Raw genomic sequence first — 27,694 nt, 5'->3', positions numbered from 1 at the left:
CCTAATGAGTTGGGAGTGCTGTGAGCTGCGTCCAGGGTGGTCTAACGCTCCGAGGGTGATGCTTGTTCTTCAGTTCATGCCTGAGCTTTCAGAGTCCCCTTTAACCGTACCCAACTACCCGGGAGCCAGACAGTGCCTTCGCATGATCAGGCTGTCTAACTGCTCTGCAGACCACATTAATCCCCACAGCTCTTGTACATCTGTCTGCCTGCCTGTCTCTCACACAAACAAACACCTCACTCTCCCACAGCATTAAAAAGCTGGTTCATTCTGTGAGTGTCCTCCTTTCCCTCTGGATTTGTGTAGCTTCTCCAAAAATTTTCCATCTGTTGCTCAGTTCCTTTGCCACCTTCTTGAAGCCCAGAAGTTTCAGTGTCTCCTGGATCAGGCGTGCAGGTGGTTCCTTCCACTCTCGACTCGAAGGAAGCTCCTGTCCGAGCCTAGAGCTTCCTGGATCTCAGCCCATCGCGTCAGGTTCCTTGTTGAAAGTGCCTGCCTGGTTATGTTAACTTGATAGCTTTTAACAGCCAAATCCGTATTTAAAATGAGAGGTCAGAATGCTTCAGATCCAATATACTAGGTACCGATTGACCCCCCCCTTTCTCTTTGGCCTTCAACCAAGTAACTCAGCAGCGGCAGCATTCCTAGCCTGGTGATTTTTTGCTTCCTGATTGCAAAGGCATCTCAGTTTCCCTAGTGAACTGCAAAGACATGTAGAAATGGCTTCCTACTGTGCATTGTTCTGGTAGATGTTCGTAGGGAATGAAAATAACCTGTGGTCCCTTTTCTCCCTGTTCCATTTCACCCGCTTATGTCTTCCATTTATATAAACAGCCTGTCTCTGAATTTTGCAGCATCCTCTCACTAACCTCATGTTCTGCCCCTGCTCTCTTCACGCTCACCTTTCGTGAAGGCCTGAGGAAGAAGAACCTCTCCCCAGGAGCCGTGGAGTCGGATGTTAGGGGAATCACTGGAGTAGATCTCTTTGGCACTACTGATGCAGTGGTGAAGCACGTCCTTGAGGTACTCCTGGCTTGGGCAGGGAGTGGATGGGGGAGCCACCTTTGCATATCTGCTATTTTAAACTGCTCAGGACACAAGCAGCTGTTGGCAGGGGCTTTGGACCCTACCCTGAGTAATTCTGCAACAAGGAGCAGCAAGACCTGCAACCTACAGAGCTGGATTGCAAGAAAGATCCTTGCTTCGGGGATCAAGCCTATTGCAAACCATTGTTTATATGGTGCCACCCACGTGCAAAGTATTAAGAGCATAGCTTCCTGCCCTGATGGGGACGCGGGTGGCGCTGTGGCTTAAACCACAGAGCCTAGGGCTTGCCAATCAGAAGGTCGGCAGTTTGAATCCCGGCGACGGGGCGAGCTCCTGTTGCTCGGTCCCTGCTCCTGCCAACCTAGCAGTTCGAAAGCATGCACAAGTAGATAAATAGGTACCGCTCCAGCGGGAAGGTAGACGGCGTTTCCATGCGCTGCTCTGGTTCACCAGATGACCACATGACCCGGAAGCTGTACACCGGCTCCCTCGGCCTATAGAGCGAGATGAGCACCGCAGCCCCAGAGTCGTCCGCGACTGGACCTAACGGTCAGGGGTCCCTTTACCTTTATCCTGACCTGAGAAGCGTATGGTCTAAAATTCAGCTCAGGTGAACAATACCAGAAGGGGGACAGGAGATGAAGTAGGGAGCAGACAGGGCAAGAGTTCGCATGCATTGCAGTTCTTGAACGTAACAATTTGGATACTGAAAGGTTATGGCAAAGGCTTTGGGGGGGAAGCAGGATGGGTGTTTGAAGGAAGAATTTTAAGTAAGTTAGAGAGGTGGCCTCAGGGGTGTTCTGGAAGGTATAAAAGAGGAGGCAAGGGTGAAAGGCAGGGAAGTTTGAGGGAGTAAGAAAGAAATCTTGGTCAGGTGTGGGTGGAGTTGGACAAGCGAAACAGTAGGTGGGGAAATAACAGGGTCCTAGGATGGAGAAGTGGAGAGCTTTGAAGATAAGGAGCTCACAGTGGATAGGGCAGGACGCAAAGCCTGGTACATGGAGTCAAGGGCATTATTTGGTCAGTAATGAGAAAGATGGGTGGGTTTGATGGCTGATTTCTGGGTAAAGAGGTGAGAGGGTTCAGGCGTGACTGCAAAAGACCAGGGAGGAGGCGGTTGCAGTCGTTCCCTCTCCCCTTGGCCCAGATTGTAAAGCAGAGTTTTTGCTGAGGGAGGAGCAGAGAGGCAGGACCATATTAGCCCCATCTGACTGTAGGGATGGAGTGGGTCCCTTTGGATTAGCAGGCAGGGGGCGGCAGCTACAGCAACTCTGCTCCTCGCATCCCAGCACATGTTGCCACTGTATGTTACCGCCTCCCAAAAGTGGCAGCCTCGGCCTGAGATTAGTTCCCTTCTTCTCATAGGGGCACGACCGTGGTGTGAACTGGGCCGCTTTCCACCCCACCATGCCCCTCATAGTTTCGGGGGCTGACGATCGGCAAGTCAAGATCTGGCGGATGAATGGTAAGCGCCATCCTCTTCCTCCCTCCCTCCACGGAGCCGAATTGCGAGAGCAAGGACCCAGCCGCACATGCTGCTAGGCTGGCTGGGGCACTTAAGAGAAGGAACCTTGGCTGCAGGGTGAGGACCTGATCCAGCATAGATAGCTGTTTAGAAATGAGCCCGGCACCGGAAGGGATTGCTTCTCTGGTAGGTTAGGGGAAGAAATGCGGGCAAACGTATGCCAAGCTGCAGTAGAAGATTGCAGAAGCCTTAGAAATGCCTTGCAGGCCCAGTTCAAAAGTCTGTCTGGCTTGAGCTTCCTTGGGAGGCAGGCGAGCAGAGCCTGGAAGTGATGGCCTTCAGTTGTTATCCTTCTGCCAGAAGGCCAGTGCCTTTGGAAACTAAGTTGCAGGCTCTGTTGACCACTGGGCTGCCGTTGGGGCAAACTGTGTTTTAATTGCTGGCTCCAAATGTGTTCTGCGTTTTAACCATTTACTGCGTTTTAGCTTTTAACTCATTTGTGCTCGTGGCTTATTTTGTAATGTTGTTTTTAATCGTTGTAAGCCACCTTGAATCCCAGCTTGGGAGAAAGGCATTAAAAGGGTAAAAACAATAAGGACCTCAAAAGGCTGGGCACCAGAACTGCTCTAGGCAACTCTCAGGACCAATTCCCTGAGTAGGACCTTGATGAGTTGCTCTGCAAGCTGGAGGGGAGGCTCCCATTTCCCTGACCTCTCTGCCAAGGAAGCGGTTCGTGATCACCGGCATTCTTATCCTTAGAGTCGAAAGCCTGGGAGGTAGACACCTGCCGCGGACATTACAACAACGTCTCTTGCGCCGTCTTTCACCCCCGCCAGGAACTCATCCTCAGCAACTCTGAGGACAAGAGCATTCGCGTCTGGGATATGTCTAAGCGGTAAGTGCACCATCCTGCCTGCCCTTCCTGATCTCGGGATATTGGGCCCTGCACTATTTAAAATAATACATCCTGGAATGCCTGGCTCAAGTACACAGGAAGCTCCCTTATAGAAAGTCAGGCTATTGGTCCATCTACTCAATTTTGTCTGCAGTGACTGGCAGTGGCTCCCCACAGTTTAAGCAGGGAGATTTACCCCAGCCCTGTCTGGAGATGCTGTTGGGGATTGAACCCTGGGGCCTCCTGCTGACATGGCAGAAGCTCTGCCACTGACCTCCGGCCTTTCCGCTACGTGATGGAGGAATCCAAAACTCAGGGCCACCAGATCTTGGGGTCAGGTGAGGAGGGAGTGTTAGTAAACTTTTGGTTGTTGTCGGCCACATTTAGTCTGCAGGCCAGAGGTTCCCTACCCCTCTGTTAGGAAAATAGCTGCTTCGAGGCTATCAATTGAATAAAGCAGTCCAGTTGTTTTGTGTTAATTAGTCTGCTTCTGTTTTTCATTCTCCCCTTCCCAGCACGGGAGTCCAGACTTTCCGCAGGGATCACGACCGCTTTTGGGTGTTGGCGGCTCACCCCAACCTCAACCTCTTTGCTGCAGGTAAAGGGATCTGTTCTTGAAGGCGCTCTGGATTTGATGATGAGTTTTCACTAGATGCCAAAAAGGGATCTCCGTTAGCCAAAAGGCAAACAGATTTATGGTGGCATCTGCTTTTGTGATTTCAAGCCCATGTCACGGCATGCACAAAATGGTCTCTGCAGTTGGCAGATGTAACCACGTATTGTATAATTTTAAAGAAAATGGGGTCAAAATGACACTTAAGTGCAGAGGAAAGTAGTTCATGTATCTAATTAGTTGGCAGTGTCCAGTCCAAGAGTGGGGGAATCTTTTGCTCCAGGGGCCAGATCTTTTTATCAAGCTTGGCCTCACAGGCCAAATTTGACAGATGGGTGGAGCTTATGATCTGTCAGTCACATACCATTATTACGACATCTCATGATTGACGTAGGAGTGGGGTCACCCCCCTATCTGCCATCCCTCTTGTGGCTTTGCAGGTCTTCCCATGCTTTAAACCCAATGTCAGAAGTTTAAAAGAGGAACACGGGGATGCCTGGAAAGCACCCTTTGAAGCATCTTACACCTTCTCCTTTAAAGGTGCTTTAATATGCCTTTGCTTGCAAAACAGTCAAGTGTTCCAATGAATACGCGTAACCAGGCTGCGTTAGTCTTTGGAGAGAATAAGCTGCTGTGGAACCTTGATCTGGAACATGCTCCCATTCCAGATTGGGCCCTGGTGCTGATTTCCTGTTGAAAAGCTCTCCCTTCTTCTCCCTTCTGACTGCACATTGCCTGCATAGCTTCCACTCTCTGCAAACAGCACCCCGGCCGGTGTGTGTGTGTGTGTCACATACCAAGGCAAATTTTCAGGCAGAAACCTGCATGGGCACCTGATCTGGATTGGGGCCCCACAGCTGTTTGTTTTTGTTGTGTTGTTGTTGCAAAACGAAACAAAAATAAATTACCGCCAAGCACTAATAAAATAAGCATTCATCCTGGCACTAAGCTCCCAAGATAGCCAGGTTTTCAGCTGGTGCCAAAAGCTTGACATTCATGCCTCTGATGGGGAAGAGGTCAAAGGTGCAGGGCCGCCACTGAGACAAAAGCTGCAGGGGCTTCTCCTAGCCCCATCTTGAGATGCCATAGGGAAGAGCGCCTGCCTCGCAAGCGGAAGGTCCCCGGATTCAATCCCTGGCATCTCCAGCTAGGCTTGGGTCAGCCTCCTGCCTAGAATTCTGTAGAGCCACTGCCAGGCATTGCAGACAGTAGTGAGCTAGAGTCTGGCTTGGTATAAAGTATAATCTGTTTCTGCACCAGGGATTGAACCTCTTGACCTTCCACGTACATGGCAGATGCTCCATCCTTGAGCTGCGACCCTTGAGCCTGAAGGGCACGCGACTTTGTCTACCCCTCCAAGGTGCCACGAGTGCATGTAGCGTTTGCTGCAGAAATCTTAACACGGCTGCCTCTCTCCCCGGTCTCCAGGACATGATGGAGGCATGATTGTCTTCAAGCTGGAGCGCGAGCGGCCGGCATACGCTGTGCACGGCAACATGCTCTACTACGTGAAGGACCGCTTCCTGCGACAGCTCGACTTCAACAGCTCCAAAGATGTTGCCGTAATGCAGCTGAGAAGGTGAGGAGGTCCTCTTCCGCTCGATGCCTTCCACCACTGTTGCCAGGTGGTTGTTTTGTGCTTCTTGCGGGTGGAGAAGGCGCCATGCGCTGCTTGTACACCAGAAGAGCCTGCTGGATCATGCCAATGATCCATCGAGTTCAGCATCCTGTTCTCACAGTGGCCAGCCAGCTGCCTTTGTTGGGAAACCGGCAAGCAGGCCCCGAACATGAGAGCACTCTCTCTCTCACTGCGGTTACCAGCTACTGTTATTCAGAAGCATAGCCACCTCCAACCATGAAGGCAGACAACCAGCAGAGCACCTTTTTTTTTTGAGGGTACATGTCATGGGGGTCCTTTCTTTCCGAGTCAGTGGCTGCTGCTTGAAGCCAGAGCTGTGACACAGGCCAGCTATTATTTGTGTTCTCCCTGCATCCCTCATTCATTACTTTCCTCCTCAGCGGCTCCAAGTTCCCCGTGTTCAACATGTCCTACAACCCTGCGGAGAACGCCGTCCTCCTCTGCACGGTAAGCTGAAGCTAACCTGGAGCTCCGCAAGCCCTTCATCACCCTTGGCTAAGGGGTTTGGGGACTCCTTTTGAGGCCTTGCCACTTGCGGGGCTCAGTCCCACAGGGGCAATGTACACGCCCACCTTTTCAGAAAGTGGAAGAACAGGGCAGCTGCCCAAGGAACCTGCTACTTGCCTTGGACAAAAGGGGCCCTTCCAGTCCAGTATCCTTACTTCCCACAGTAACCAACCAGATACCTCCAGGGAGGCAACCCCCACCCACCCCCGGCTTGTATTTGCAGATATGGATCCTCCAGATTCAGAGGTAGTATATTACCTTTGTGGCTTAATGCCCAAGGATAGATCTTCTCTTCCATGACTTTGCCTAATTCTAGATTATTAAATCTGGATTACTTCAGTGCGCTCTATGTGGGGCTTCCCCTGGGCTTGACCTGCAGGCTAGTGCCGAATGCTGGAGCACAATTGCCAAGCAAAAGAAACAAGCACAAACAGTTGAAAGAAATCCTAGTCCTGAGAGCTGGACTGACGTGTAGAATTCTTCCTCCCTCCACAGAGAGCCAGTAATCTGGAGAACAGCACCTACGACCTGTACACCATTCCTAAGGATGCTGATTCCCAGAATCCTGATGGTGAGCTTTGCATCTGTTCCTCCCTGCCTCCCACCGCCTTCCCCCACCCTCCGAAAATCACAACTGGGTTCCTTCTCCACCATTCCTGCGGAGCCCACATGCTCTTGGCAGGTTCTTTTGACTTGAAAAATTCATGTTTGTGCCCCTCGCTTTTACGGTTGCAAATATATTTTTTATAAATCAGTTATTAGAAACTATCCATCCTGCCTTTCTGCCCAGCAGGCTGCCTCACTGGCTCGCCTGTCGTGATGGATCTCCTAGCAAGGCAGCTCCGTCCCAGGCAGGCCTCTGCTTCCAAAGTAGCTGTACAAGTGCCCAGTGCTTGTTCTCTCCCTCTTGGCCAATTCCAGACCAGGCGTGTAATTTGCCCATCAAAATGTGCCGCTGGAACTTCTTCCTTCCGAGAGTGCCTTTCGTTCCACTTGGGAGTTGAAGTTCCAGCTGGGTCTCCCCTGCCTCTGACGTCACGGCAGTAAAAGCTCCCGGAGTGAGTTCCAGTGATGCATGAGCCAGGCCAGCCTCCCGCCTCCCCCCCCCATTAGCAGATTTACGGGCTCTGCGTGGCTGCCAGGCGCCATTTGCTATAAAGGCGATGTTACCTCCCCTCGTTCCAAGGCACAGAAACTCTGCTAGTTACGTTCCAGCCTTGCTGTGAGCTGAGCTCCTCCTGGCACTAAGGACTCTGGGGCGCTTTCGTTTCTCGCTCTTATATCCCGCAATGTTGCAAGCAAATATTTGGGCTGCCCCATTTCCTCACCATTTTCATAGCAGTAAGTGTGTTAAGGCACTTCTTTTCACATTGTGTGATGGCACAAAGAGGAAAAAAAAATTCCTACTGTGCTTTACAAACATGAAGGCGGTTCTGGTATATTCTTGTGTCCTTTCCCTTTTTGATTATGTGCATTAACACCAAAATCATCAAGTGGGGAACTGTTGGATAATTTGCAGTTATTCGCAGAGTAACCATGTAAGGAGGGCCCAGTATACTTATCCCCCATATAACTGGCGGAATGGTATACCTGAAGGAGCATCTCCACCCCCATCGTTCAGCTGGGACACTGAGGTCCGGCTCCAAGGGCCTTCTGGGGGTTCCCTCACTGAGAGAAATGAAGTTACAGGGAACCAGGCAGAGGGCCTTCTCGGTAGTGGCATCCTCCCTGTGGAACGCTCTTCCCATCAGATGTCAAGGAGATAAAGAGCTACACAACTTTTAGAAGACACTTGAAGGCAGCCCTGTATCAGGAAGTCTTTAATGTTTGCTGTTTTATTATGCTTTTATATTTGTTGGAAGCTGCCCAGAGTGGCTGGGGCACCCAGCCAGATGGACAAGGTATAAATAAAACAACAACAACAACAACAACAACAACAACAACAACAACAACAACAACAACAACAACAACAACAACGGGGGTAGGAAGACTGAGACAGCTAGCCTAAAAGACTGCTGAGTGAGGAGAGATCTGAGCTTGGGACATCCTGGTCTGTTTTAACGACTACACTGGATAATGTTGAGATGGGGCAATTCCCAGTGTGTTGGGTGTTGTTGTTGTTGTTGTTGTAATCTGCACTAAGGAAGGCCTTCCAGGTGTTATCGGACTCCATCTCCCATCAAGCCCACCCAGCATGGTCAATATTCAGAGGTGATGGAGGTCACAGTTCAGCCACATCTGGAGAGCCAGAAGCTCCACACCCCTGATCTACATGGCTGTTGATGCAATTTTTAAACTTGTATTTATATACTGCCCTTTGGCTGCAGGAAGCGCTGCGCCCTGCATCTTTGGTGGCCTCGCCTGCATGTCTGAAGCTGCCCAGGTGCCTCACTCTGTGCAATTCTCTCCCGGAGAGGCTTCTTTTCTTGACACTCGTTGCTTTGTGCTTCAGTGCGAGGCAACAGCTGCTGGAAGCAGAGGCAAGGGAGGGGTGTGTGTTGGCTACAGGACCCTCGGCGCTCGCTTTGTTTGGCGGCAGAGGAATAGCTCATTAGCGTGACATAGTGGCGTGTCAGCCAGGATGGCTGCTTCCTCCTGTGCCAGTCAGTCGTGGCACTGGTTCCCCCAGCAACTGCTTGGCTCCTCCAGTGGGCCACTTTGAGAATCCAAAAGTATGTGTCAGAGGCAGAGAGGAGGAGGGCCTGGATCCTACATGTAGCCTGAGGTTAAATGGGAGTTGGGGGTGGGGTGGAGGTAGGGAGAGAGCAGCTGATCCGCAGGAGCAGAGCTGGAGCAGAGCCAGCAGTCTATGACTTAATGCCTGTCATTTATTATTCCACCCCACCCCCCAGCTCCTGAAGGGAAACGCTCCTCTGGGCTGACAGCTGTGTGGGTAGCTCGGAACCGCTTTGCCGTCTTGGATCGGATGCACTCGGTGAGTGGGGAGAACCACATAGCTCAGTGGCAGGACACCTGCCTGGCATGCAGAAGGTCCGAGGTTCATTCCCCAGTGGCATCTCCAGGGAGGGCTAGGAGGGGCTCCCTTTCTGAAACCCTCGAGAGCTGCCGCCAGCCTGTTGATAAAATAGTGAGCTAGGTGGACTGAGGGTCTGACTCTGCATAAGCTTCGTATGAAACGCTCTGCCTGTCCCATCAAGCCGTGAGCTGTCTCTGGGCAGCAGCAGCCTTGCTTTCCTTCCCATGAGCCTCGGCTTCTCCTGCCTGAGCTTGGAACTTCCACAAGTTTCATGCAATCCTGATAGAGAAAAGCTGATTTAGGAAGAGAGGAGGAAAACCAAAGAAGTCTTCTGCGAAGAAGACTAAAGCACAGGAATTTATAATAATTATCACTCACCTTCTAAACCATTGTTTCGAGATAATTTTACACGTAAGATAATCAAAAACAGTTTAAAACACAAAGAGAGCAAATACGTTTTACGCAAGGCGGAAGTCCCAACAAGTAGGCACTCGTGGTAGAGACCCATTCACCAAGCTGGGAAATCCTGTCGGAACAGAAATACTCTTTCTGGAAGAGTTATTCCCTGAGAGGAATGCTATTCTCAATGTTGCATATGGTGAGCCTGAGAGAATTTATGGCTTGGCTAAGTCCCCCGAGGCAATTCATGTCAGCCAAGATTCAAACGGAGCATTCTGCTTCGCAGCTTAGTCTCAGCTACTACACTACACTGCTGCTCTCTATTTCCCCCCCCTCTCTCCCCTGCCACTCTCTTGATTGTGAGCTACCCCTGCAAGCCATTGTCAGGTTATGTGGCAGATTAAAATGAGAAGGAACGAGGCAACACTGAGCAGCACGCAAAGGTGCTGAGCAGCTCTGTGCGAGGTCCTGAGCCAGCGCCGAGTCTTGCTCTTCCGGATTTCGCTTTCGTGTACCTGATTTCTCTCTTCGCTCCTCTCCCTGATTTTTGCGGTCTCTTGCCGGCCTGCTGAAATGGCAGATTCTGATCAAGAACCTGAAAAATGAGATCACCAAGAAAGTCCAGGTTCCCAACTGCGATGAGATTTTCTACGCTGGGACAGGGAACCTTTTGCTGAGAGATGCTGATTCCATCACCCTCTTTGATGTGCAGCAGAAACGGTAAGAACCTTGAGCAGCAGATAACCTCTGACCTCGGGTGGTGGTGGTTGGAGTCCATCAGACAAACTCCAGGTGGGCAACGACTTTTACCAGCTTGGTCACTTTCATATGGAACCCTAAGGCTGTAAATGTAGAACCCTCTGATTTCCTTCTCTCTGGATGGGGGAGTAGAAACACCTGGCCGGATTTGGCCCAGGGGCTTCCAGTTGCTGATCCTTACCAAACACTTGCAGGTTTTTTCCTGCGAGGGCCTTTCAGCTACCAGGTTTCCTTAAGATACCACAGATAATGTGCATATTGTAGGGTATCTGGGGGTGTTCTTGGCCACCAGGGATTCCCAGAGAGCTGCCCTAGAGGAAGGAGAAGGGCTGGTTTCTGTGGGCCAGTTGAAGCAGACTTGGCATAAGTCTCACATGGGCTGTAGGCTAAAGCTTTTTTCTGCCCGTGGTACTACCTCCCCACCACCACCACCAATTGATTGCTGCTTCTCCTGTGCCCGAATAGCGGGCAAATGGGGGAGAAGGGAAGGTGCCGTGTCCTGGTGTGACTTCATGGACTCGGGGGGGCTGCTCCCTTCCTGCAGGACTCTGGCCTCTGTCAAGATCTCCAAGGTGAAGTATGTCATCTGGTCGGCTGACATGTCCCACGTGGCTCTCCTGGCAAAGCACGGTAAGAAGAGGCCTCACAGGTGTCTTGACAGAAAGACCCAAGGGTTTTGTATCAGTGATTTTCTTATTCTGGGTTGCTCCATTTTGCAGCTTCCTCATCTTCCCCCCGATGTTTTGCTTTTGACTGGAAGCTCCTTTTTAAATTTATCCTTCTCTTCTCTTTTTTTGGGGGTGGTGGTGGTGGAGTGGGGCAGAGGGGAGTTAAAGTGCCATACATAACTTTAGGGCTGAATGGTGCATTCATTTAAGGCTCTTTCCCCACAAGTTTACACGTTGGGTTTTCTCTTAATCACTGTAGTTTCAAATGGGTTTGCTGATAGGCCAGCAGATCTACACCCTTTTTTTTGGATTTTTTTTTTTGGTGGCAGGTCCTCCTTGAATGAAATGTCACCTGGTCCTTTCTTCCTCACATTAGGGTGAAGGAAAGAGGGACAGCCTGAAGAGGAAGCCAAGAGAAATGGTTTCCTCCCCCTGGTTGAAAGCTGCGGTGCAAAATGTGCCTTATTGCAGAAAATCACATTGGCATCCTTCTGTTCTTTGTTAGTTATCCATGTTGCTTTAAGGGGTGGGAGGAAAGAATGAACGGGGTCCCTGCCCTGAGGAGCTTGCAAACACAAGCCTTGAACTGAGTGAAGAGAAGAGCCATTCACAGGAATGATCCCCATTTGTCTCATTTTCCTACCTCCAAGGAGCTCACTGCTGCAGATACGGGAATCTCTCTGTCCCCCTGCTCCAAAGCAACCTTTAGAGATAGGTTAGACTGAGAGAGACTGGCTGGCCCACACCTGCCCCCTGAGCTTCATGGCTGAATGGGGATTTGAATCAGGACCTCCCAGCCTAGGCACTGCCCCAGGACCCCTGTACTTTGGATTTGTTTCAGTTGGGGTTACTTAGGAATAAGCCCTCTTGTGCATGACATCTCTCCTCTGCTCTGCTTCTCCAGCCATCATGATTTGCAACAGGAAGCTGGAGTCGCTTTGTAACATCCATGAGAACATCCGGGTCAAGAGCGGCGCCTGGGACGAGAGCGGAGTCTTCATCTACACCACAAGCAACCACATCAAATATGCCGTCACCACCGGGTAAGCGGGCAGCGTGAATGGACTGTGACGCCCAGCAGGTTGCTGGCTAAGCATCGTTGTTATCCAGGATGGTTGAAAATAAAAGTGCCACTTATTTTTACTATGATCACTGCCCTCTGAGGCATAAGCCCCAAAGCAACTCCTCTCCGGAAGTTGTTTTGGGGCCTGCTTTTTCAGCAGCCATACCTGTGTTTTGAAGGTACATGATTTAGCACCGTGAAGACAGGGAAAACCTGATATGTTCATTAACAACAACACAAGCTTCCCAGGGACAGAGTGCTATGCATCATAGCTGCAAAACAGGAGTTCTCTCAAGGCTCTAAAAAGCTGGTGTGCAGCCAGTCCCCAGTAGGATTTAGTAACAGCATTAAAATCCCTTGTTAGCACCTGGTCTTGAGAGAAAGCCTGCACTTGCTTTTTAAAGAGAGGCATGCATGCAGTTTGTTAAACCATGGCTTGTTAGATCATCTGAGCCTTCTCCAGAAGCTTAACTGTGGTATGTTTACTGCCCAACAGACCATGATCTGGAGCCATGGTTTGTTGTTGGCTTGCAAACCTCGATTTGTTTTAACTGTGGCGTGGTGTCAACAGCTACTAGCCATGATGGCTGTGCTCTGCCTCTATAGTCGGGGGCAGTAATGCTTCTGAAGACCAGTTGCTGGGAACAGTTACAGGAGGGGAGTGTGCTCTTGTGCTCAGATCCTCCCCATGGATCCTCCCCATGGGCAACCAGCAGGCTCTTTTTGTGCTCTTATAAAGAAAACTGATCTGAGTGAACAGAAATGACAGAGACCAAGATTTGAAAGGAGTTTGCCAAGGAAGATGGCTCATTGATGTAAAGATCATGGAGCTCGAGTGGCCTTCCTCTTCCTTTCCAGTCCCTAGTAGAAGCAAAGCTTAGTTAGAGCTCAATCATTATATTAAGTCAGTTTTACTATAAAGTTCCAACGCTTACCCAGTAGCAGAAAGTGTCCTCCCTGCTTCCCACCCCCCACTTTCAATCTTGTAAATTTTAAGGGAGGGTCGTATGACCCCATTTCCTGCCCATTCCCCCGTCAGGCTTCAGGGAATCGGATCCCTCCCCCAGTGGCAGTAAATAAGCAGGTCAAACGAAAGGAGTGTTAGTACTAGATAAGTTCTTTAATAATCACAGCAAGATAAAAAAATGGCATTGCTCCCAGTAAAGGTTCACCCCCTCCGTCCCCATTAATCTATGTCACTTCTATATTGGGTAATCTGAGCTTGTTGTCGTTGCACTTTCTCTTCTATCACTTTCTTAGGCGAAGGGGGGTGGGGGGCCAGGAATGCTATCCAAGCACACAATCTGCCAGCTGTCTCTCTCTTGGCGTTTCCTCTTCTAGTTTTCCTCACCCAGTATTTCCTAGCTTTTCCCCTCTGGACTATGCTCTTCTGCAAACCACTGTTCTAAATCAATGCTGTCCTCCTGCCCTTGGGACGGTTCAGAAAAAGGAGGGGGGGCTCCCACCGTTCCTCTTCAGTCCAGTCCCTAACACCCCCCACAACTCCTGTTCCGCATTCCCCATCTAGAGACCACGGGATCATCCGCACCCTGGACCTGCCTATCTATGTGACGCGGGTGAAGGGGAACAACGTCTACTGCCTGGATCGTGAATGCCGCCCCCGAGTCCTGACCATTGACCCGACAGAGTTCAAGTTCAAGCTGGCTCTCATCAACCGGAAGTACGATGAGGTGCGTGCTTCCTCTTGCCATCAGTGCCCAGCGGTGGGGAGGAGGGGTCGTCTCAAACGGCTCATCTCTTGCATTGCCCTCCCAGCAACCGTGGAGGGTGGAGGGCAACTGTATCTTTCTCTACCTCCTTGGCCATCTTTGATATGAGCAGGCAGGAAGTCATGCCGGGACTTCCGTCCGCTTCTTGCCGTAGAAACGTAAGGGCACTGCTAGAACAGGAGGCCGAGGTGTGCAGCCTGAAGGGAGGCACTTGAATTCATTTTTTAAAATTATTTTTCAAATACAACATATACGGTAAAGAATGAACAAAGGCATATAAAGATTCAGCTTACAAAATTGAAACATTCCTCTTAAGCCTTAAACCTTAGAATACTCAATAAGCTGTTTGCAAACACCATAAGAAAATCTTAATTTCCCAATGATTTACAAGCAGCTCTCTCTCTCTCTCTCTGGAACATATAACTAGAATTAATTTACAGTTACCCTATGAAACTAATTCCTAACAGGAATTTTACTAGGGGTGCGAAGGAAGAAACCACTTGGTTCCATTTCTCCATAGCTATAATTCTGCATGGCATCCAGTACTTAGCAATTAGCATTATAGCTGCTGCAAGAATATTCGTACACAATTTAACATTTTCTTTCACCTATTTTCACACGTCATTTTTTTTTAAAGGCACTCTGGGGGTCAGAATTATCCTTTGCCTAAAATCCTCATACATAACTTTTGTTGCTTAGTGAATTAAAATGGTATTATTGTTTTTTAAAATTCCAAATGTGTATTAAAAGCAAACAGAGCTCAATTATATCAGTACAGCTTTTCAGACTTCGTAGGGCCAAAGGACCATGGATACATAACAAGACAACCATTTTTCTTGATGCTTTCAGTGGAATTCACAACATCATCTTATCTAGGAATTTGTAGTCATTTGTGGTCCTTTTTGTTCCCATTCAGATCAGATTCCCACTTTAATTTGCTCTTTATTTTGTTTGCCCTGAATTTGGCTGCCTGTCAAACTCATGGGTGACCCCAAGATTTTGTGTTACTGGAGAGGGGGAAATCTCCCCCTCATTTACTTCCATGCCTTGGAACAATCTAGTTATCTTCCCCCCCTCCCCTAAAGTGAGAGCTTTTGCGTTTTCCTCTTAGGGTGTCCTAAACATCCTGATCTTTTTGCATGCTATCCTGCAGCTCTAATGACCAGAATGATACACAGTGTTCTATAAAGGCATCCCAATACAGATCCTTTCATTATCTATCCCTTTCCTAATAACCATAGCACTGAATTTCCTTTTTTCAGTGCTACCACACATTGAGTTGAGCCTCTTTCCCTCCAGATCTCCTTACCACCTGCCACGTGTGATCGCCATTGTGCTAACCTAGGATTTATTCCCTAAATGCGTGACTGCGCCCTCATTTGTCCCCCACCTCCTTCCTGTTCCAGGTGCTCCACATGGTGCGGAACGCCAAGCTGGTGGGCCAGTCCATCATCGCCTACCTCCAGAAGAAGGGCTACCCTGAAGTTGCTCTCCATTTTGTGAAAGATGAGAAGACTCGGTTCAGCCTGGCTCTCGAATGCGGTAACATTGAGGTGAGGCATGGCGCCAGCTCTCCTCCAGGAGGACTTGCATGCAGACCTAAGACCTAGAGGTGTCTCTCACAAGGGTCCCATGCTTCCTCCCCGCTCCCAACAATCTGTAACTAGCTAGGGCTTTAGTTTAGCAAATCCACTCCTTCGTTCCAGCGTTGTCTCCTTCCTTTCTTTTTAAAGCAAACTTGCCTTTTATTGGCAAGTTCTGTCCCAGCAATTGACTGCTAAGCCGTAAAATGCTAAATCTTCCTCTCTATCGCTCAGTGGTGGAGCATGAAGGTTCCGGGTTCTGTCTTTGGTGAACTTTTACTTGCATGATCTCAAGAAGCAGGGGTGGGAACGGCCTCTCTGCTACCGCCCCCTTGGGGTTGTCTAGGTATTAACCTGAGAGCCATGTTTTTGGTGCTCTTTTAGATTGCTCTGGAGGCAGCCAAAGCCTTGGATGATAAGAACTGTTGGGAAAAACTGGGAGAAGTGGCCTTGCTCCAAGGGAACCACCAGATCGTGGAGATGTGTTACCAGCGCACCAAGAACTTCGACAAGCTCTCCTTCCTGTACCTAATTACGGGCAATCTGGAGAAACTGCGCAAGATGATGAAGATAGGTTGGTCTCTACAACGAATGGCTCTTCCAGCCCATATGGAGCCAGAAACTTTCGATGGTTCAGAAATGCATTACAAAAAAATATAATTGCATGCAACAGACTTGGCCACCTTTGCAGTTTACTGTGAGCCAGCAGCACACTTCCTGTTCAACTCCTCCTTTCACCCAAGGGCACAGTTGACTAGGAAGCAGCCGCGGAGGAAGCTGCTTGGGCGCCTGGGGCGGCATACCCAGGGGTGGGGCGCACCGCGGGGCCCTCTGGAGTCTGCCTGCCTCCTCCCATTCAGCCACCCTACAGCTGGGGGGGAGGCAGCGGGCAGACTGTTTGGGCAGCATGGAGCCTGCGGGCGCCCAAGCCACTGCGTGAGTGCCGCCCGGCATTTTGCCACCCCCTCAGTGGTGACACCCAGGGTGGCCCGCACCCCGCTTCCTCCGCCCCTGCTAGGAAGGGATAGCTTGATGGGACATAGAACCCAGGATCCTGTTTTGTTGCTGGCCTATGCTCCTGGTTTATATGGAAGCAACACACCAGAATTTTGGGTGCGGACATAAGCCGGATCCCTTCCTGCTTTGTTTTTTCTCTGAAGGGAAGAGCGAAGGGGCTCCATGTACTAGCAAGCTACTCATTCACAACAAACCCAGAATAAGTAGAGAGTTCTGACTTACTGTGTGAGAATGCAGCCACTGCCTCTCTCGCAGCATGATCGCAGTTGCTGATATTTGGCCCTCTCAAAATCTTGTGACTATTAGCAAACTTACTCCTAACAGTCAAGGACTGGGAAATGGTGTTAACCTCATAACAAGACACATTCATCCCATTCCAGTGTAAGGAAAACCATGTGGAATCCTAGATGTGGAAGGTTCTGTGTAGGCTGACTACTGACCAGTAGCCTTGATTCGTGGCGGAGGGGGTAAAAGCAGGACGAAATGCGATTGCATAGTAATGGGAGGTGGCTGCCCTTTTGCAACTAGGGAATCCGCTTCAGGTTGGAAGAGGAAAGATTTGTAGCAGCAGCAGCAGCAGCAACCAGGAATGCTGCAGTGAGCTAATGCTTGAAACTCCTGGGTGAGAGCTGGGTGCGGAAGTGACCCATTTCCCCCTTCCCTTGTTCTTTGTTGCAGCCGAAATCCGGAAGGACATGAGCGGCCACTACCAGAATGCCTTGTACCTTGGGGACGTGGCTGAGAGGGTGAGGATCCTGAAGAACTGTGGACAGAGTAAGTAAGCTGGCAATGTGAGCTTTGGGGTTCCTAGAAAAATGAGCACAGTTTCTATTAACAAGAGCACAAGAGGAGCCTGCTGGATCAGGCCAGTGGCACATCTGGCCCAGCATCTTGTTCTCAAAGTGGATAACCAGGTGCCACCTTATGGGAAACTTGCGAGCAGAGCCTGAGCCCAAGAGCCCTCTCCCCTTCTGTGGCTTGCAGCAGTTGGTATTCCGAAGCATTGCTGCCTCCCAGCTTTGAAGGTGGGGCATAGCCATCATGGGTGGTAGCCACTGGTAGCCTTTTGCATGACCAGACTACCCTGGAGAGCTTCCCTTCATCCTGACCTTTCTCTTGCTTGCTTGTCTTTGTCAAGAGTCCCTGGCCTATCTGACGGCTGCAACCCATGGCTTAGATGAGGAAGCAGAGAGCCTGAAAGAGACCTTTGACCTGGAAAAGGAAACGGTTGGTGCAGGACTATGGGCAGGCTGGATTTGGTTGGCATGCCGTTCTCCCTTTGCCTAACACTGGTGGAAGAGTTTTAGTCTGGGGGCGGGAGCTTACAAGTCTGTCGCTTACTAGACCTATTAACCCAAGTCTCTCAGGTTGGACCCCCGGCTCTGCATCTCAGAATGCATAAGCATCATCACCCACCTGCTTGCAGCTTGAAGCTTTCTCCCAAACTGCCCCTGGGCTGAAATGGCTGTGTGGCTCCCTGCCTAATTCCCAGCCAGCCCCTTCCTTGTCCCTGTGGAGAGTGCAAATTTACATGGAGGGTTGAAAGTTCTTTGTTTCCTCTTCTTCTTCTTCCAGATCCCAGAAATAGACCCCAATGCACAACTGCTCCAGCCGCTTGCTCCCATCATGCCCTTGGACACCAACTGGCCTCTGCTCACTGTCTCCAAGGGCTTTTTTGAAGGCACAATTGCTAGCAAAGGTAAGGAGGCCTGGACGTTGTTACTGGAAGGCTTCCCCTTCTCAGATTTCGCAGGGGAGGAGGGGAGTGGCAGGGGCTCCCAGGTACTGAGGCTGCTCCTGTCAGTGGCTGCTGCTGCTGTCCTCTGTGGAGGCCAGAAATGGCTGCTGTCGAACAGGGCCATTGTACCTCGAGCCGTGCCTGTTTCTTGAGGCTGCAGAATCCCACCACAAGACAAATTGGTGATTTTGTTCTTCTCTGCAGGCAAAGGAGGTGCATTGGCTGCTGACATTGATATAGACACAGTAGGCACCGAAGGCTGGGGAGAAGATGCTGAGCTGCAGCTGGATGAAGGTGAGAGCTCAGCGGTGAAATCCCATGAAGGCCAGGTTTTCTTGGCTGCTTGCTGGTTTAAGGTCATATACCATCCTTCGTCAGAAGGCCACAGGGCCGTTTGCAACATGCAGCGCAGTGCACAAATCCTGAGTCTTCTCTCTATCCAAAGGTAGCTCTTAATCCTGGCCACCCACAGAAAATGAAAGACCCTCCCAGCTCTCTCCAGGGAGCTTTCCTTCCCTCTCCCGGGACTCAGCTATACAGGTGCAAATAAAACGTTTTGAATGCGTTGTAAAGTGTAATATACAATTGGCACACTAGATGGCGACTGTGAGCTATAGCCAATCAACACATTTTTCAAAATGTTTTTTTAAAACCAAAACAAACAGAAACATTTTCACGTTTTTTAACGTGTGTGGATTCCCCCCCCCCAGTCTCTCACTCTCTGAAGCTTTCCTGCTCTGCATTACTTAATTAAAGTGTTTCCTTGCCACCACTTCGCAATGAAGCAACCCAACCACTTCCTGTTTTCATATGGGGTGCATGTCGACCCTTCTTAAACTCCCCCAATCCGTGCTCTGTCCCCTTACAGATGGCTTTGTGGATGCTGGGGAAGGTTTTGGAGACGAAGCCCAGGCTAAAAGCCAAGAGGAAGGAGGTGGGTGGGAAATCGAAGAGGACCTGGATCTTCCCCCTGAACTGGTAACTATGGGTTTCATTCATTTTTAACTGGTGGGATGTATTGCAGCAGGACTGGAGGGGAGGGCAGACAAAAAGCAAATGCTTACACATCTCCCCTTAAGTCAGTCTCACTCTTGGCCCATTGAGTCTGGACCATTTTCTTCCTGGCAGCCACTCTCTAGGATCCTAGGCTACGAGGGGCCTTTTGCCTTTGCCTGCTGCTGCCTCAGTTCCCCTTTACCTGGAAGCGCCAGAGATGGAATCGGGAAGCTCCTGCATGCAACGCATGAGCCTTCCATCGTGGAGAGCATGTTTTTCCATTGACTACCACATGAGCTCTGTGTAACCTCCATGTGTGGGCACAGTCTACCTCTCAGATATCTTCATGCACTGGAACATGGGGAACAGAAGCACACATGTGCGGGGAAGATGGGGAGTAGCGGGATAGCTCAGTCAGTAAAAGCACGCAGATTTTAATCTCAGGGTTGTGGATTCGAGCCCCATATTGGGCCAAAAGATTCCTACGTTGCAAAGGGTTGGAGGAGATGACCCTCGTGGTCCCTCCCAGCTCTTCTGTGATCAGACGTTTGTTGTCGTGTTTCACCACTGGTGTGAATGAGGAAAAGCCACTGTTCACGTTGCAGCAGGTGCCATAGTAGGAAAGGAAAACGGGATGGAAGCACTAGCATTGTAACCAGGAAAACCTCCATGTCTGAACCCACCGTAACTGCCCCTCCTTCTCTCTCTCCCCCCCCCACTCACATTTCTGCTAGGATGTTCCTGGTGGTTCCGCTGGAGAGGCAGAAGACGGCTTCTTCGTGCCGCCCACCAAAGGCACCAGCCCTGCACAGGTAGGAGGGCATCTGTGTTGAAGCACAAGACTCTTTGAGACCGGCCAAGCCCTAGAAGTAGCAGAGAAAAGGAAGGTGGTTGGGGGTGGGCAGAGGCTTGACACTTCCCTGCATTTCCCCTCAAATGCAAGTGCTGCTCCCAGGCAGCCGGCTGCGACAATAAGCACGCAGCTGAAATTCCCATTAAAAAAATAAATCCAGAAGGGTCTGCCGGGTGCGGAGTCTGCTGCAACGAAAGCATCTGAGGAGTCTCGTGACACCTCAAAGGCGAATCAGTGCATTGGTCCTCAAGGTGCTTTAAGACATGCTCATTCTGAAAGTGTAAAAGACAGAAAAAAAGCAACAGGAGCCAATTTCTGAAGGCCGGATTGAAAAATCTGGCCAGGTTTGCAGAGCTTTCGAAAAACAAATTAAAATCAGGCAGATCCTTCAGCACCCTTGGGCTGGTTCCTGTCTCACTGCGGTGGAGGGCCGATGGGATAAGTTCACCTCCACAGGTCCTCTGATTTTTGTGGTTCTAACCGGATCCCTTTCTTTTCTCCCTGCTTAGGTCTGGTGCAACAATTCCCAGCTTCCAGTTGATCATATCCTTGCTGGCTCTTTTGAGACAGCTATGAGGGTGAGTTGCCTGGGGACAATGTCTCTGCATTGGCCTTTTTTCTTTCTCATACCGTGTGTTGAACTTTGGGGCGCGCATCCCAAGTGGGGGTTCGCCATTGTCACAAAAGCTTTGTCCCCTGTGAGCCTTGCTTCCTTTCAGAGGGGTTGTGACTTCTTGCCTGTCTTTAACTTGAGCACAGTTCTGTGCGGAAATGGTTGATTTGGATGCCTACACAATGTGACCTTTAAAGGATGTTGTTATTTTTATTTATTTAACTTACTAATTGTTTTTTTTATTTACAAAAGTAACTCAGAGTGACTTACAAGAATTACATTTACATTAAAACCAGTATAAAACAAAAAGAAATCTGAAACACATTCGTATTTTTAAAAGGCAGGATTAAGCCCAGTGAAAGAGGCCACAAGCCAAAGGCCTGGCGGAAGAGAAATGCTTTTGCCTTGTGCCTATAGAAAAGTAGTGATGGCGCCAGGTGAGCCTCCCCAGGGAGAACATTCCACAAGTGAGGAGCCACCACCGAAAAGGCCAGTTCTCATGCTGCCACCCTCTGGACCTCCAGTGGAGAGGGCACACAGAGGACAGCCTCAGATGATGATTGCAGGGTCCAAGTTGGTTCATATGAAGAAAGGCAGACCTTGAGGTATTGAGGTCCTGCTCCACATAAGGATTTATAGGTCACAAACGGCGCTTTGAATCGGACCTGGAAACTAACTGGCAGCCAACGCAGTTGGGCCAGGATTGATGTTAGGTTCTCAGACCATCTTGCCCAGGCATCCCAAACTCGGCCCTCCAGGTGTTTTGGGACTACAACTCCCATCATCCCTAACCACTGGTTCTGTTAGCTAGGGATGATGGGAGTTGTAGTCCCAAAAACATCTGGAGGGCCGATTTTGGGAATGCCTGATCTTGCCCCAGTGGGCAAATTCGGCAGCATCTGCAATTTTCAAACTCTTCAAAGGCAGTCCTAAGTATAATGCATTGCAGCAACTTAGCCTAGATATGGCAAGCCAAGTGATATTTTTAGAGCAGGGGAGAAGAATGAGAGAAGGGGAGGGTCTGTGCGGCAGAACTTGGTTGGGAAGCACCTGGGAGCCCCCCCCTCCCCGGTAACACCACCTCTCCCCCTCCGCTTTCCTCTGCAGCTTCTCCATGACCAGGTGGGAGTGGTCACATTTGCCCCCTACAAACAGCTGTTCCTGCAGACCTACGCCCGGGGGCGCACCACGTACCAGGCTCTTCCCAGCCTCCCAGCCATGTATGGATACCCCCATCGCAACTGGTAGGTGTGAGTCTCCTTGTTCTTCCTGCCGCGACTGGCGGCTGCGCTTGGTTGTGGGACCCAGGGTCTTGCCATGAGCTCTCTAGGTTGCGAGCAGGAAATGGGCTTTGCCATGACCTGCCCCTGGCTGCCTTCTGCATGCATGAATGCAGGAGCCAGGGCTGTTGGCTGATGCTTAACCTCAAACAGAGGAATCTCTTGAGATGCTGCATAGCTTCATATCCACTGTTCGTCATACTCAAAACAGACTAATCAACATTAGTGGCCATTAACTTAGGCCCATTGATTCCGACAAGTTTACTCAGTCAAGCTGACTTGGTGTCCATCCAGTAATAAGCAAGTCCTTGAACATCCCTGCATCCCCCTTCCTTGACCAGTTTTACCCCACACCTAATTTTAACCCCTTTTGCTCTGGAATCGGCTAACGAAACATTGCACTTCAAGCATCTGCCGTAGGCCAGTCCTCACACTGCCTCCTCATTCTCTAGGAAGGACGCTGGCCTGAAAAACGCCCTCCCGGCTGTGGGACTGAAGCTGAACGACTTGATCCAGCGGCTGCAGCTGTGCTACCAGCTCACCACAGCTGGCAAGTTTGAAGAGGCCGTGGAGAAGTTCCGCTCCATCCTCTTGAGCGTGCCGCTGCTGGTGGTGGACAACAAGCAGGAGATCGCGGAGGTGAGCCCCACCCCACTGTCGATTCATTCGCATCGTCCGAGGTGGACTGAGCCCATTCGCTCTCTGTTCATAAAGAGAAGCATTATTCCACGTTGCCCAGAAGCATTGTGTGCTCAGGCCTGTGTACTGTACTAAAAGAACACCAGCCCCTGCTGATTCTGCGCTGGGATAAACTCAGTTCCAACACTTCAATCCCTTGTGTGTTGGCAATGTTGTTGCACCAGCCATCCGCTCATTCTCCTCTGCTCAGGGGTATAGGGTAGACTGAATGACCCACCCCAACAGCTGGAAATCTGCTCTCTCCCTACACGCCCCCATCTCCTGTTTTTATTTGAAGCTTTACAAAGCACTGCCCTAAATTTTCAAGTCGCTGTTTGTAGCTAACGTGCCCTGGCTTGTTCGTTCTTTTGTTCTGACAGGCCCAGCAGCTGATTGCCATCTGCCGGGAGTACATTGTGGGGCTGTCCATGGAGATCGAGAGGAAGAAGCTGCCCAAGGAGACCCTGGAAGAGCAGAAGCGCATTTGCGAGGTAGGGCAACCCCTCTCTCTCTCCATGACCTCACACCAAGGGTTCAAACATTGGGTTACCAAAACCAACCTAGCTGTTACAGTCTGCCAGAAGGCAACGCTTACACAACTCTCTGTGGACAAGAGCACCAATAATTGGCTAAGAAATCAAATGAACACCATTAACTCTATCAGGGGTGGCCAACTCCCAGTTCATGAGCCTGATCGGACCCTTCCAAGCAACTGACTCAAGACCCTACTAATTTTGTCCGTGATGGCAGCAAAAAAAAAACAGAGTAGAGGGCAGTGCTGGAATGGAAGGGGCTAAGAGCTCTGGTGGGGATGCAAATCACCCTCTTCCCAATCATCTGAGTGGCATCCTCCCCAGCTGACCTACATGGATCAGTTGGGGAGGGTAGGGACCATAGGGTTGGCCACACCTACCACTCCCCTACAGCCCCCGGGAGTTTGTCAAAGCTGAAAGCAGGCCTCGGTCCAAAAAGGGTTAGCCATTTCTGATGGCAAGTTCAGAAAGTAGTTGCATTTGTGGGAAAACCCTTAACACAGCGGATGTGAGGACCCCAAAGTGCCATTGTCTCTTGAGTCCCTCTCGCCTATTACCCTGAGTAGGAACAGCCCTCCAAGACCTCAGACAGAGGTCATTCATTGCCCTGGTGACTGGAACCTTTTAGGCGGCAGTGCAACATCCATGCCGCATGCAAAACAGCTGCCCTGTGGCTGAGCTGCAGGCCCGTCTCCTGCACAACTGAGCGGTGCCCCAACCAAAGCAAACTCCTTTTTGGAACTGCATCCTTCTGCCCAACAGATGGCCGCCTACTTCACCCACTCCAACCTGCAGCCCGTCCACATGATCCTCGTCCTTCGCACAGCGCTCAATCTCTTCTTCAAGCTCAAGAACTTCAAGACGGCTGCCACTTTCGCTCGCCGCCTCCTGGAACTGGGGCCCAAACCGGAAGTGGCTCAGCAGGTAAATTCCCAGAGGAGCTGCTCAAAGCCGTCATCTTCATCGTCTTCAAGGGCTCTAAGCACAAAGGGCAGAGGGTATTTTGAAGTGTAATAAACCCACGGTGAGGTTCCGGCACAAGATGTAAAATATCTGAAGAATGATCCCTTGGCGCAGGAGTAGTGCTACTATGACACAGGCCAACTTTGATGGATAGGGGGGCTCAATCACCTGATGGGATGATAGTTTCAGGTGACTGCCCACCTCTCGAAGTTGACTTATGGGGAGAGAGGTCTGCTTTGTCATGGTGTTCCATGTAATGCGCTTCCAAGGCAGCCCCCAGCAGAATTTAACTTGCCTCCCACTAGCTGATGAGCTGACCGGGTCAATCCTGTTAGCTGCAGAGGTCTGCTTCACCATTGTGAAGGGCATGTCCTGGCATGTGCAGCACTCAGCAGGATTGCACTCTCCACTTGCTCGGCTGGTGAGCAGGGCACGCACTCCTGCTGGGTCTACTGAAGCAGGCAGGATTGAACCCCCGCACGCCAAATTGCCCTGCAGACCAAGACTGGCCCGTGAGCTGGAGGTTCCCCACCTCTGCCACCATACAATTATGTAAAGTCCCTTTTTCGATTCTTTACACTCCAGGCGAATCTTTGCAGTGCTGGTAGGAAATGGGGGCAGTGCCGTCTTTCCCCTGCTCATTCTAAAGTGTTGAGACAGAACATTCGGATTCCCAGGCCATCTATCCTGTTTCTCCTTAACGGCTGCTTAGTTTTCCTCTCTCTCCGCCACCATTGCAGACACGCAAGATCCTAACCGCGTGCGAGAAGAACCCCAGCGACGCCTACCAGCTCAACTACGACATGCACAACCCTTTCGACATCTGCGCCGCCTCCTACCGGCCCATCTATCGGGGCAAGCCGGTGGAAAAGTGTCCGCTCAGCGGAGCTTGCTACTGCCCTGAGTTTCACGGCCAGATTTGCAGAGTCACAACCGTAAGTGCCGCCTCCTTCCCTCCATTGCTGGGAGCAACTCTTTCCTTGGAGACTTTTCAGCCTCTTTTGGTTACTTCTTGGCAGCCTTTCCCGTGGTCTCCGTGGCAAGTTTAGGGCATCAAGGGTGCTGCTGCTGGCAGATACTGTGTTTTGACAGAAACGGGCTGAAGCATCACTCTACACATGCTGTAACTAGTAGGGTGGTAGTAATTACTACTAGTTACTACCACCCTACCAGTACTAGTTACGACTAGTTACTACTACTAGTTGCTGTTACTAGTAGGGTGCACCACTTTTGAATCTGGGAGAGTGTACCTTCTTATTCCTCTATGCTTAAAAAACCACACTACTACTACTACCAAAGGGATCCAGGTGGCACTGTGGCTTAAACCACAGAGTCTAGGGCTTGCTGATCAGAAGGTCGGCGGTTCAAATCCCTGCAACGGGGTGAGCTCCTGTTGCTTGGTCCCAGCTCCTGCCCACCTAGCAGTTCGAAAGCACATCAAAGTGCAAGTAGATAAACAGGGACCGCTCCGGCGGGAAGGTAAACGGTGTTTCCGTGTGCTGCTCTGGTTCGCCAGAAGCAGCTTTGTCATGCTGGCCACATGACCCGGAAGCTGTCTGCGGACAAACGCCGGCTCCCTCGGCCTATAAAGCGAGATGAGCGCCGCAACCCCAGAGTCGGACACGACTGGACCTGATGGTCAGGGGCCCCTTTACCTTTTACTACTGCTATGTAGATTAGTAACCTAAGTAGCTCCCTTCTACCTGCAAGGATAGTTAATAATGGCATCCTCCATCTGCAGTCTGACATGGCACGCGCAGTCCATTCTACCTCTGCAGGACTGTACCATCTCATTTTGCTTCATGTATAGATAAATCAGGCCTCGGCTTCCTCCTGTTGGGGTGGGAGCATTAATCTTCCCCTTCTCCCAGCATTGAGAGGCCTGCTGGCTACCTGCTGGAAGGGAGAATTTCTCTAGGCTCACCTGTGACCCTCCAGATGTTGTTGAGATTACAACGCACATCATTCCTGACCACAGGCCATGACTGGTGGGAATTGGAGAGTCCCAACGATGTCTAGAGGGCCAATGGCTCTGCAGGGAGAGTTTCAGAGAGGAAGTGTTTGCAACCTGCTGGCCCTGAACGCGGAGATGCCTCGATTTTCCCGCTGGTCTGGATTGGCTCACGTCACATCCTTCCATTGTCATGAGCTCCTGCATCCCAGCACTTGCCAAGTTTTGCTGCGGGAGGGGAAGAACTGCACTTCCTCCTCTATTTTGCATGGTTCTGTGTAGATCATGCCTCTCCTTGGTGGCCAGCCAGATGATGTGGTTATCAAAAGGTTTAGGATCTTTGGACAGCCGTATCGTCAGGCTGGCTACCCTGAGCCTGGCAATACCTTGTTTTGGACCCAACACTTGAGTTTCAGAGGCACGCACAGTGTGTCACATCCGTGGTCTGGAAGTGCTTAGAGGAATGAGAAATTTCCCTGCTTTCTGAGGTTCAGAATGAAGCTCTCCATGCAGCAGGACAAGGGGCTCTTGCCATATTAAAAGAACCCCTCGGTTCCAAGTCTAGGGGCCGCTAACTATGTCTTCGTTTGGCTATGCAGGTAACGGAGATCGGCAAGGATGTCATTGGCTTAAGAATCAGCCCCCTGCAGTTCCGCTGAGGCTGTCCTGTGACCCAAGCAGCTTTCTACAGGCATCCAGTTTTTTTCCAAGTTCTACTTTTGGCTGCTGCCCCTTGTACCTCCCCTTTTCTGCTACCAGTAATACGCCCCCTTTCCACCTGTGCTCACCAGGCCCTCTTTGGAGCTGTTCAGATGCGAACCTTCAGTCTCAAGTGTGCAGTCACAGCCAGGCCATTCGGGTGAATGCTGTGTGCCTCCCTCCACCCCTTTCCACATGTCGCTTCCATGAGAATCGGGGGGTGGGGTGGGGGTGGAATGGGCCCCTCCCTACCAACTTCCCTGGATGTTTGTTGGGGATCAGGACTTGAAGATGCTACCAGAGACTGCAATAATTGGGTCGTCTATTCATTAGAAGAGGCATTTGAGGTTTTACATCTCATATGCAGGGGGCCAAAGAGTGAGGGGCTGAAACTCTACTCCACTCCTTTTTGTATTCTTCCCCCTCCCCACAAAAACTCCTCGTCCCTTTCTCTCTGCCCCATCTCCTTGTTTTCTTTATCAACACTTAATAAAGTGAAATCACCCAAGGGGGAAATGAGAACGTTGTGCTCGTTGTGGTTTCAAAAATATTCTGTTAACATGAGAAGGCATGCAGCTGTTGGCGTAAATTTTTGGGAGGTGGAGGAAATGTTACCAAGGAGTGCATAAACCAGATGTTATAGCGACATCTCAGATGGTGATGATGCTTCATTGGGGTGAGGGTGACGTCAGGATGGATTGGTCATACAGAAACATCTGCCTGCCCTTCAGGTCATGCCAGTTTCCTTTGCATTAGTCAGCAGTAGAGAAACAGAAGAATGGCTACGAGCCATAATGGTTGTATTATGCTGCTGAATGCCAGTTGCCCAAAAAACCACAGGAGGGGAGAGTGCTCTTGTGCTGGTTTTCCACTGTGAGAACATGATGCTGGGCTTATTGGCTCCCTTTAGCCCTAACCTGTTTGCTCAGGTCTGGTGAGAGATGTAGCCCAATGAACAGGTTGTCTGTAGATAAGGCATCCCCAAACTTTGGCCCTCCAGATGTTTTGGACTACAATTCCCATCATCC

General features: G+C 50.5%; 1 protein-coding gene across 1 annotated transcript in view; it reads left to right on the top strand.

The window, feature by feature from the left end:
• COPA (COPI coat complex subunit alpha) overlaps positions 1–27,188 on the top strand; it is a 33,529-nt gene extending 6,341 nt beyond the window's left edge. Inside the window, exons 7-33 of the mRNA XM_035097995.1 lie at positions 914–1,023; positions 2,413–2,512; positions 3,272–3,407; positions 3,923–4,005; positions 5,449–5,599; positions 6,040–6,106; positions 6,662–6,737; positions 9,019–9,101; positions 10,123–10,262; positions 10,846–10,931; positions 11,874–12,012; positions 13,561–13,723; positions 15,169–15,315; positions 15,730–15,919; positions 17,041–17,136; positions 17,501–17,589; positions 17,938–18,061; positions 18,305–18,394; positions 18,969–19,078; positions 19,831–19,908; positions 20,459–20,527; positions 21,670–21,806; positions 22,295–22,481; positions 22,901–23,011; positions 23,816–23,977; positions 24,757–24,951; positions 26,567–27,188. Of these exons, the coding sequence (XP_034953886.1) occupies positions 914–1,023; positions 2,413–2,512; positions 3,272–3,407; positions 3,923–4,005; positions 5,449–5,599; positions 6,040–6,106; positions 6,662–6,737; positions 9,019–9,101; positions 10,123–10,262; positions 10,846–10,931; positions 11,874–12,012; positions 13,561–13,723; positions 15,169–15,315; positions 15,730–15,919; positions 17,041–17,136; positions 17,501–17,589; positions 17,938–18,061; positions 18,305–18,394; positions 18,969–19,078; positions 19,831–19,908; positions 20,459–20,527; positions 21,670–21,806; positions 22,295–22,481; positions 22,901–23,011; positions 23,816–23,977; positions 24,757–24,951; positions 26,567–26,626 (3,179 nt within the window). The 3' untranslated portion in view covers positions 26,627–27,188. The remainder of the gene's footprint in view (positions 1–913; positions 1,024–2,412; positions 2,513–3,271; positions 3,408–3,922; positions 4,006–5,448; positions 5,600–6,039; positions 6,107–6,661; positions 6,738–9,018; positions 9,102–10,122; positions 10,263–10,845; positions 10,932–11,873; positions 12,013–13,560; positions 13,724–15,168; positions 15,316–15,729; positions 15,920–17,040; positions 17,137–17,500; positions 17,590–17,937; positions 18,062–18,304; positions 18,395–18,968; positions 19,079–19,830; positions 19,909–20,458; positions 20,528–21,669; positions 21,807–22,294; positions 22,482–22,900; positions 23,012–23,815; positions 23,978–24,756; positions 24,952–26,566) is intronic.
• Positions 27,189–27,694: the final 506 nt, after the last annotated feature.

This window comes from Zootoca vivipara, chromosome 17, assembly GCF_963506605.1.
Source record: "Zootoca vivipara chromosome 17, rZooViv1.1, whole genome shotgun sequence".
In the NCBI taxonomy this organism is placed as follows: domain Eukaryota; kingdom Metazoa; phylum Chordata; class Lepidosauria; order Squamata; family Lacertidae; genus Zootoca; species Zootoca vivipara.
The sequence above is the reverse complement of the archived record's forward strand: the minus strand, read 5'-3'. Positions and strand labels throughout refer to the sequence as shown.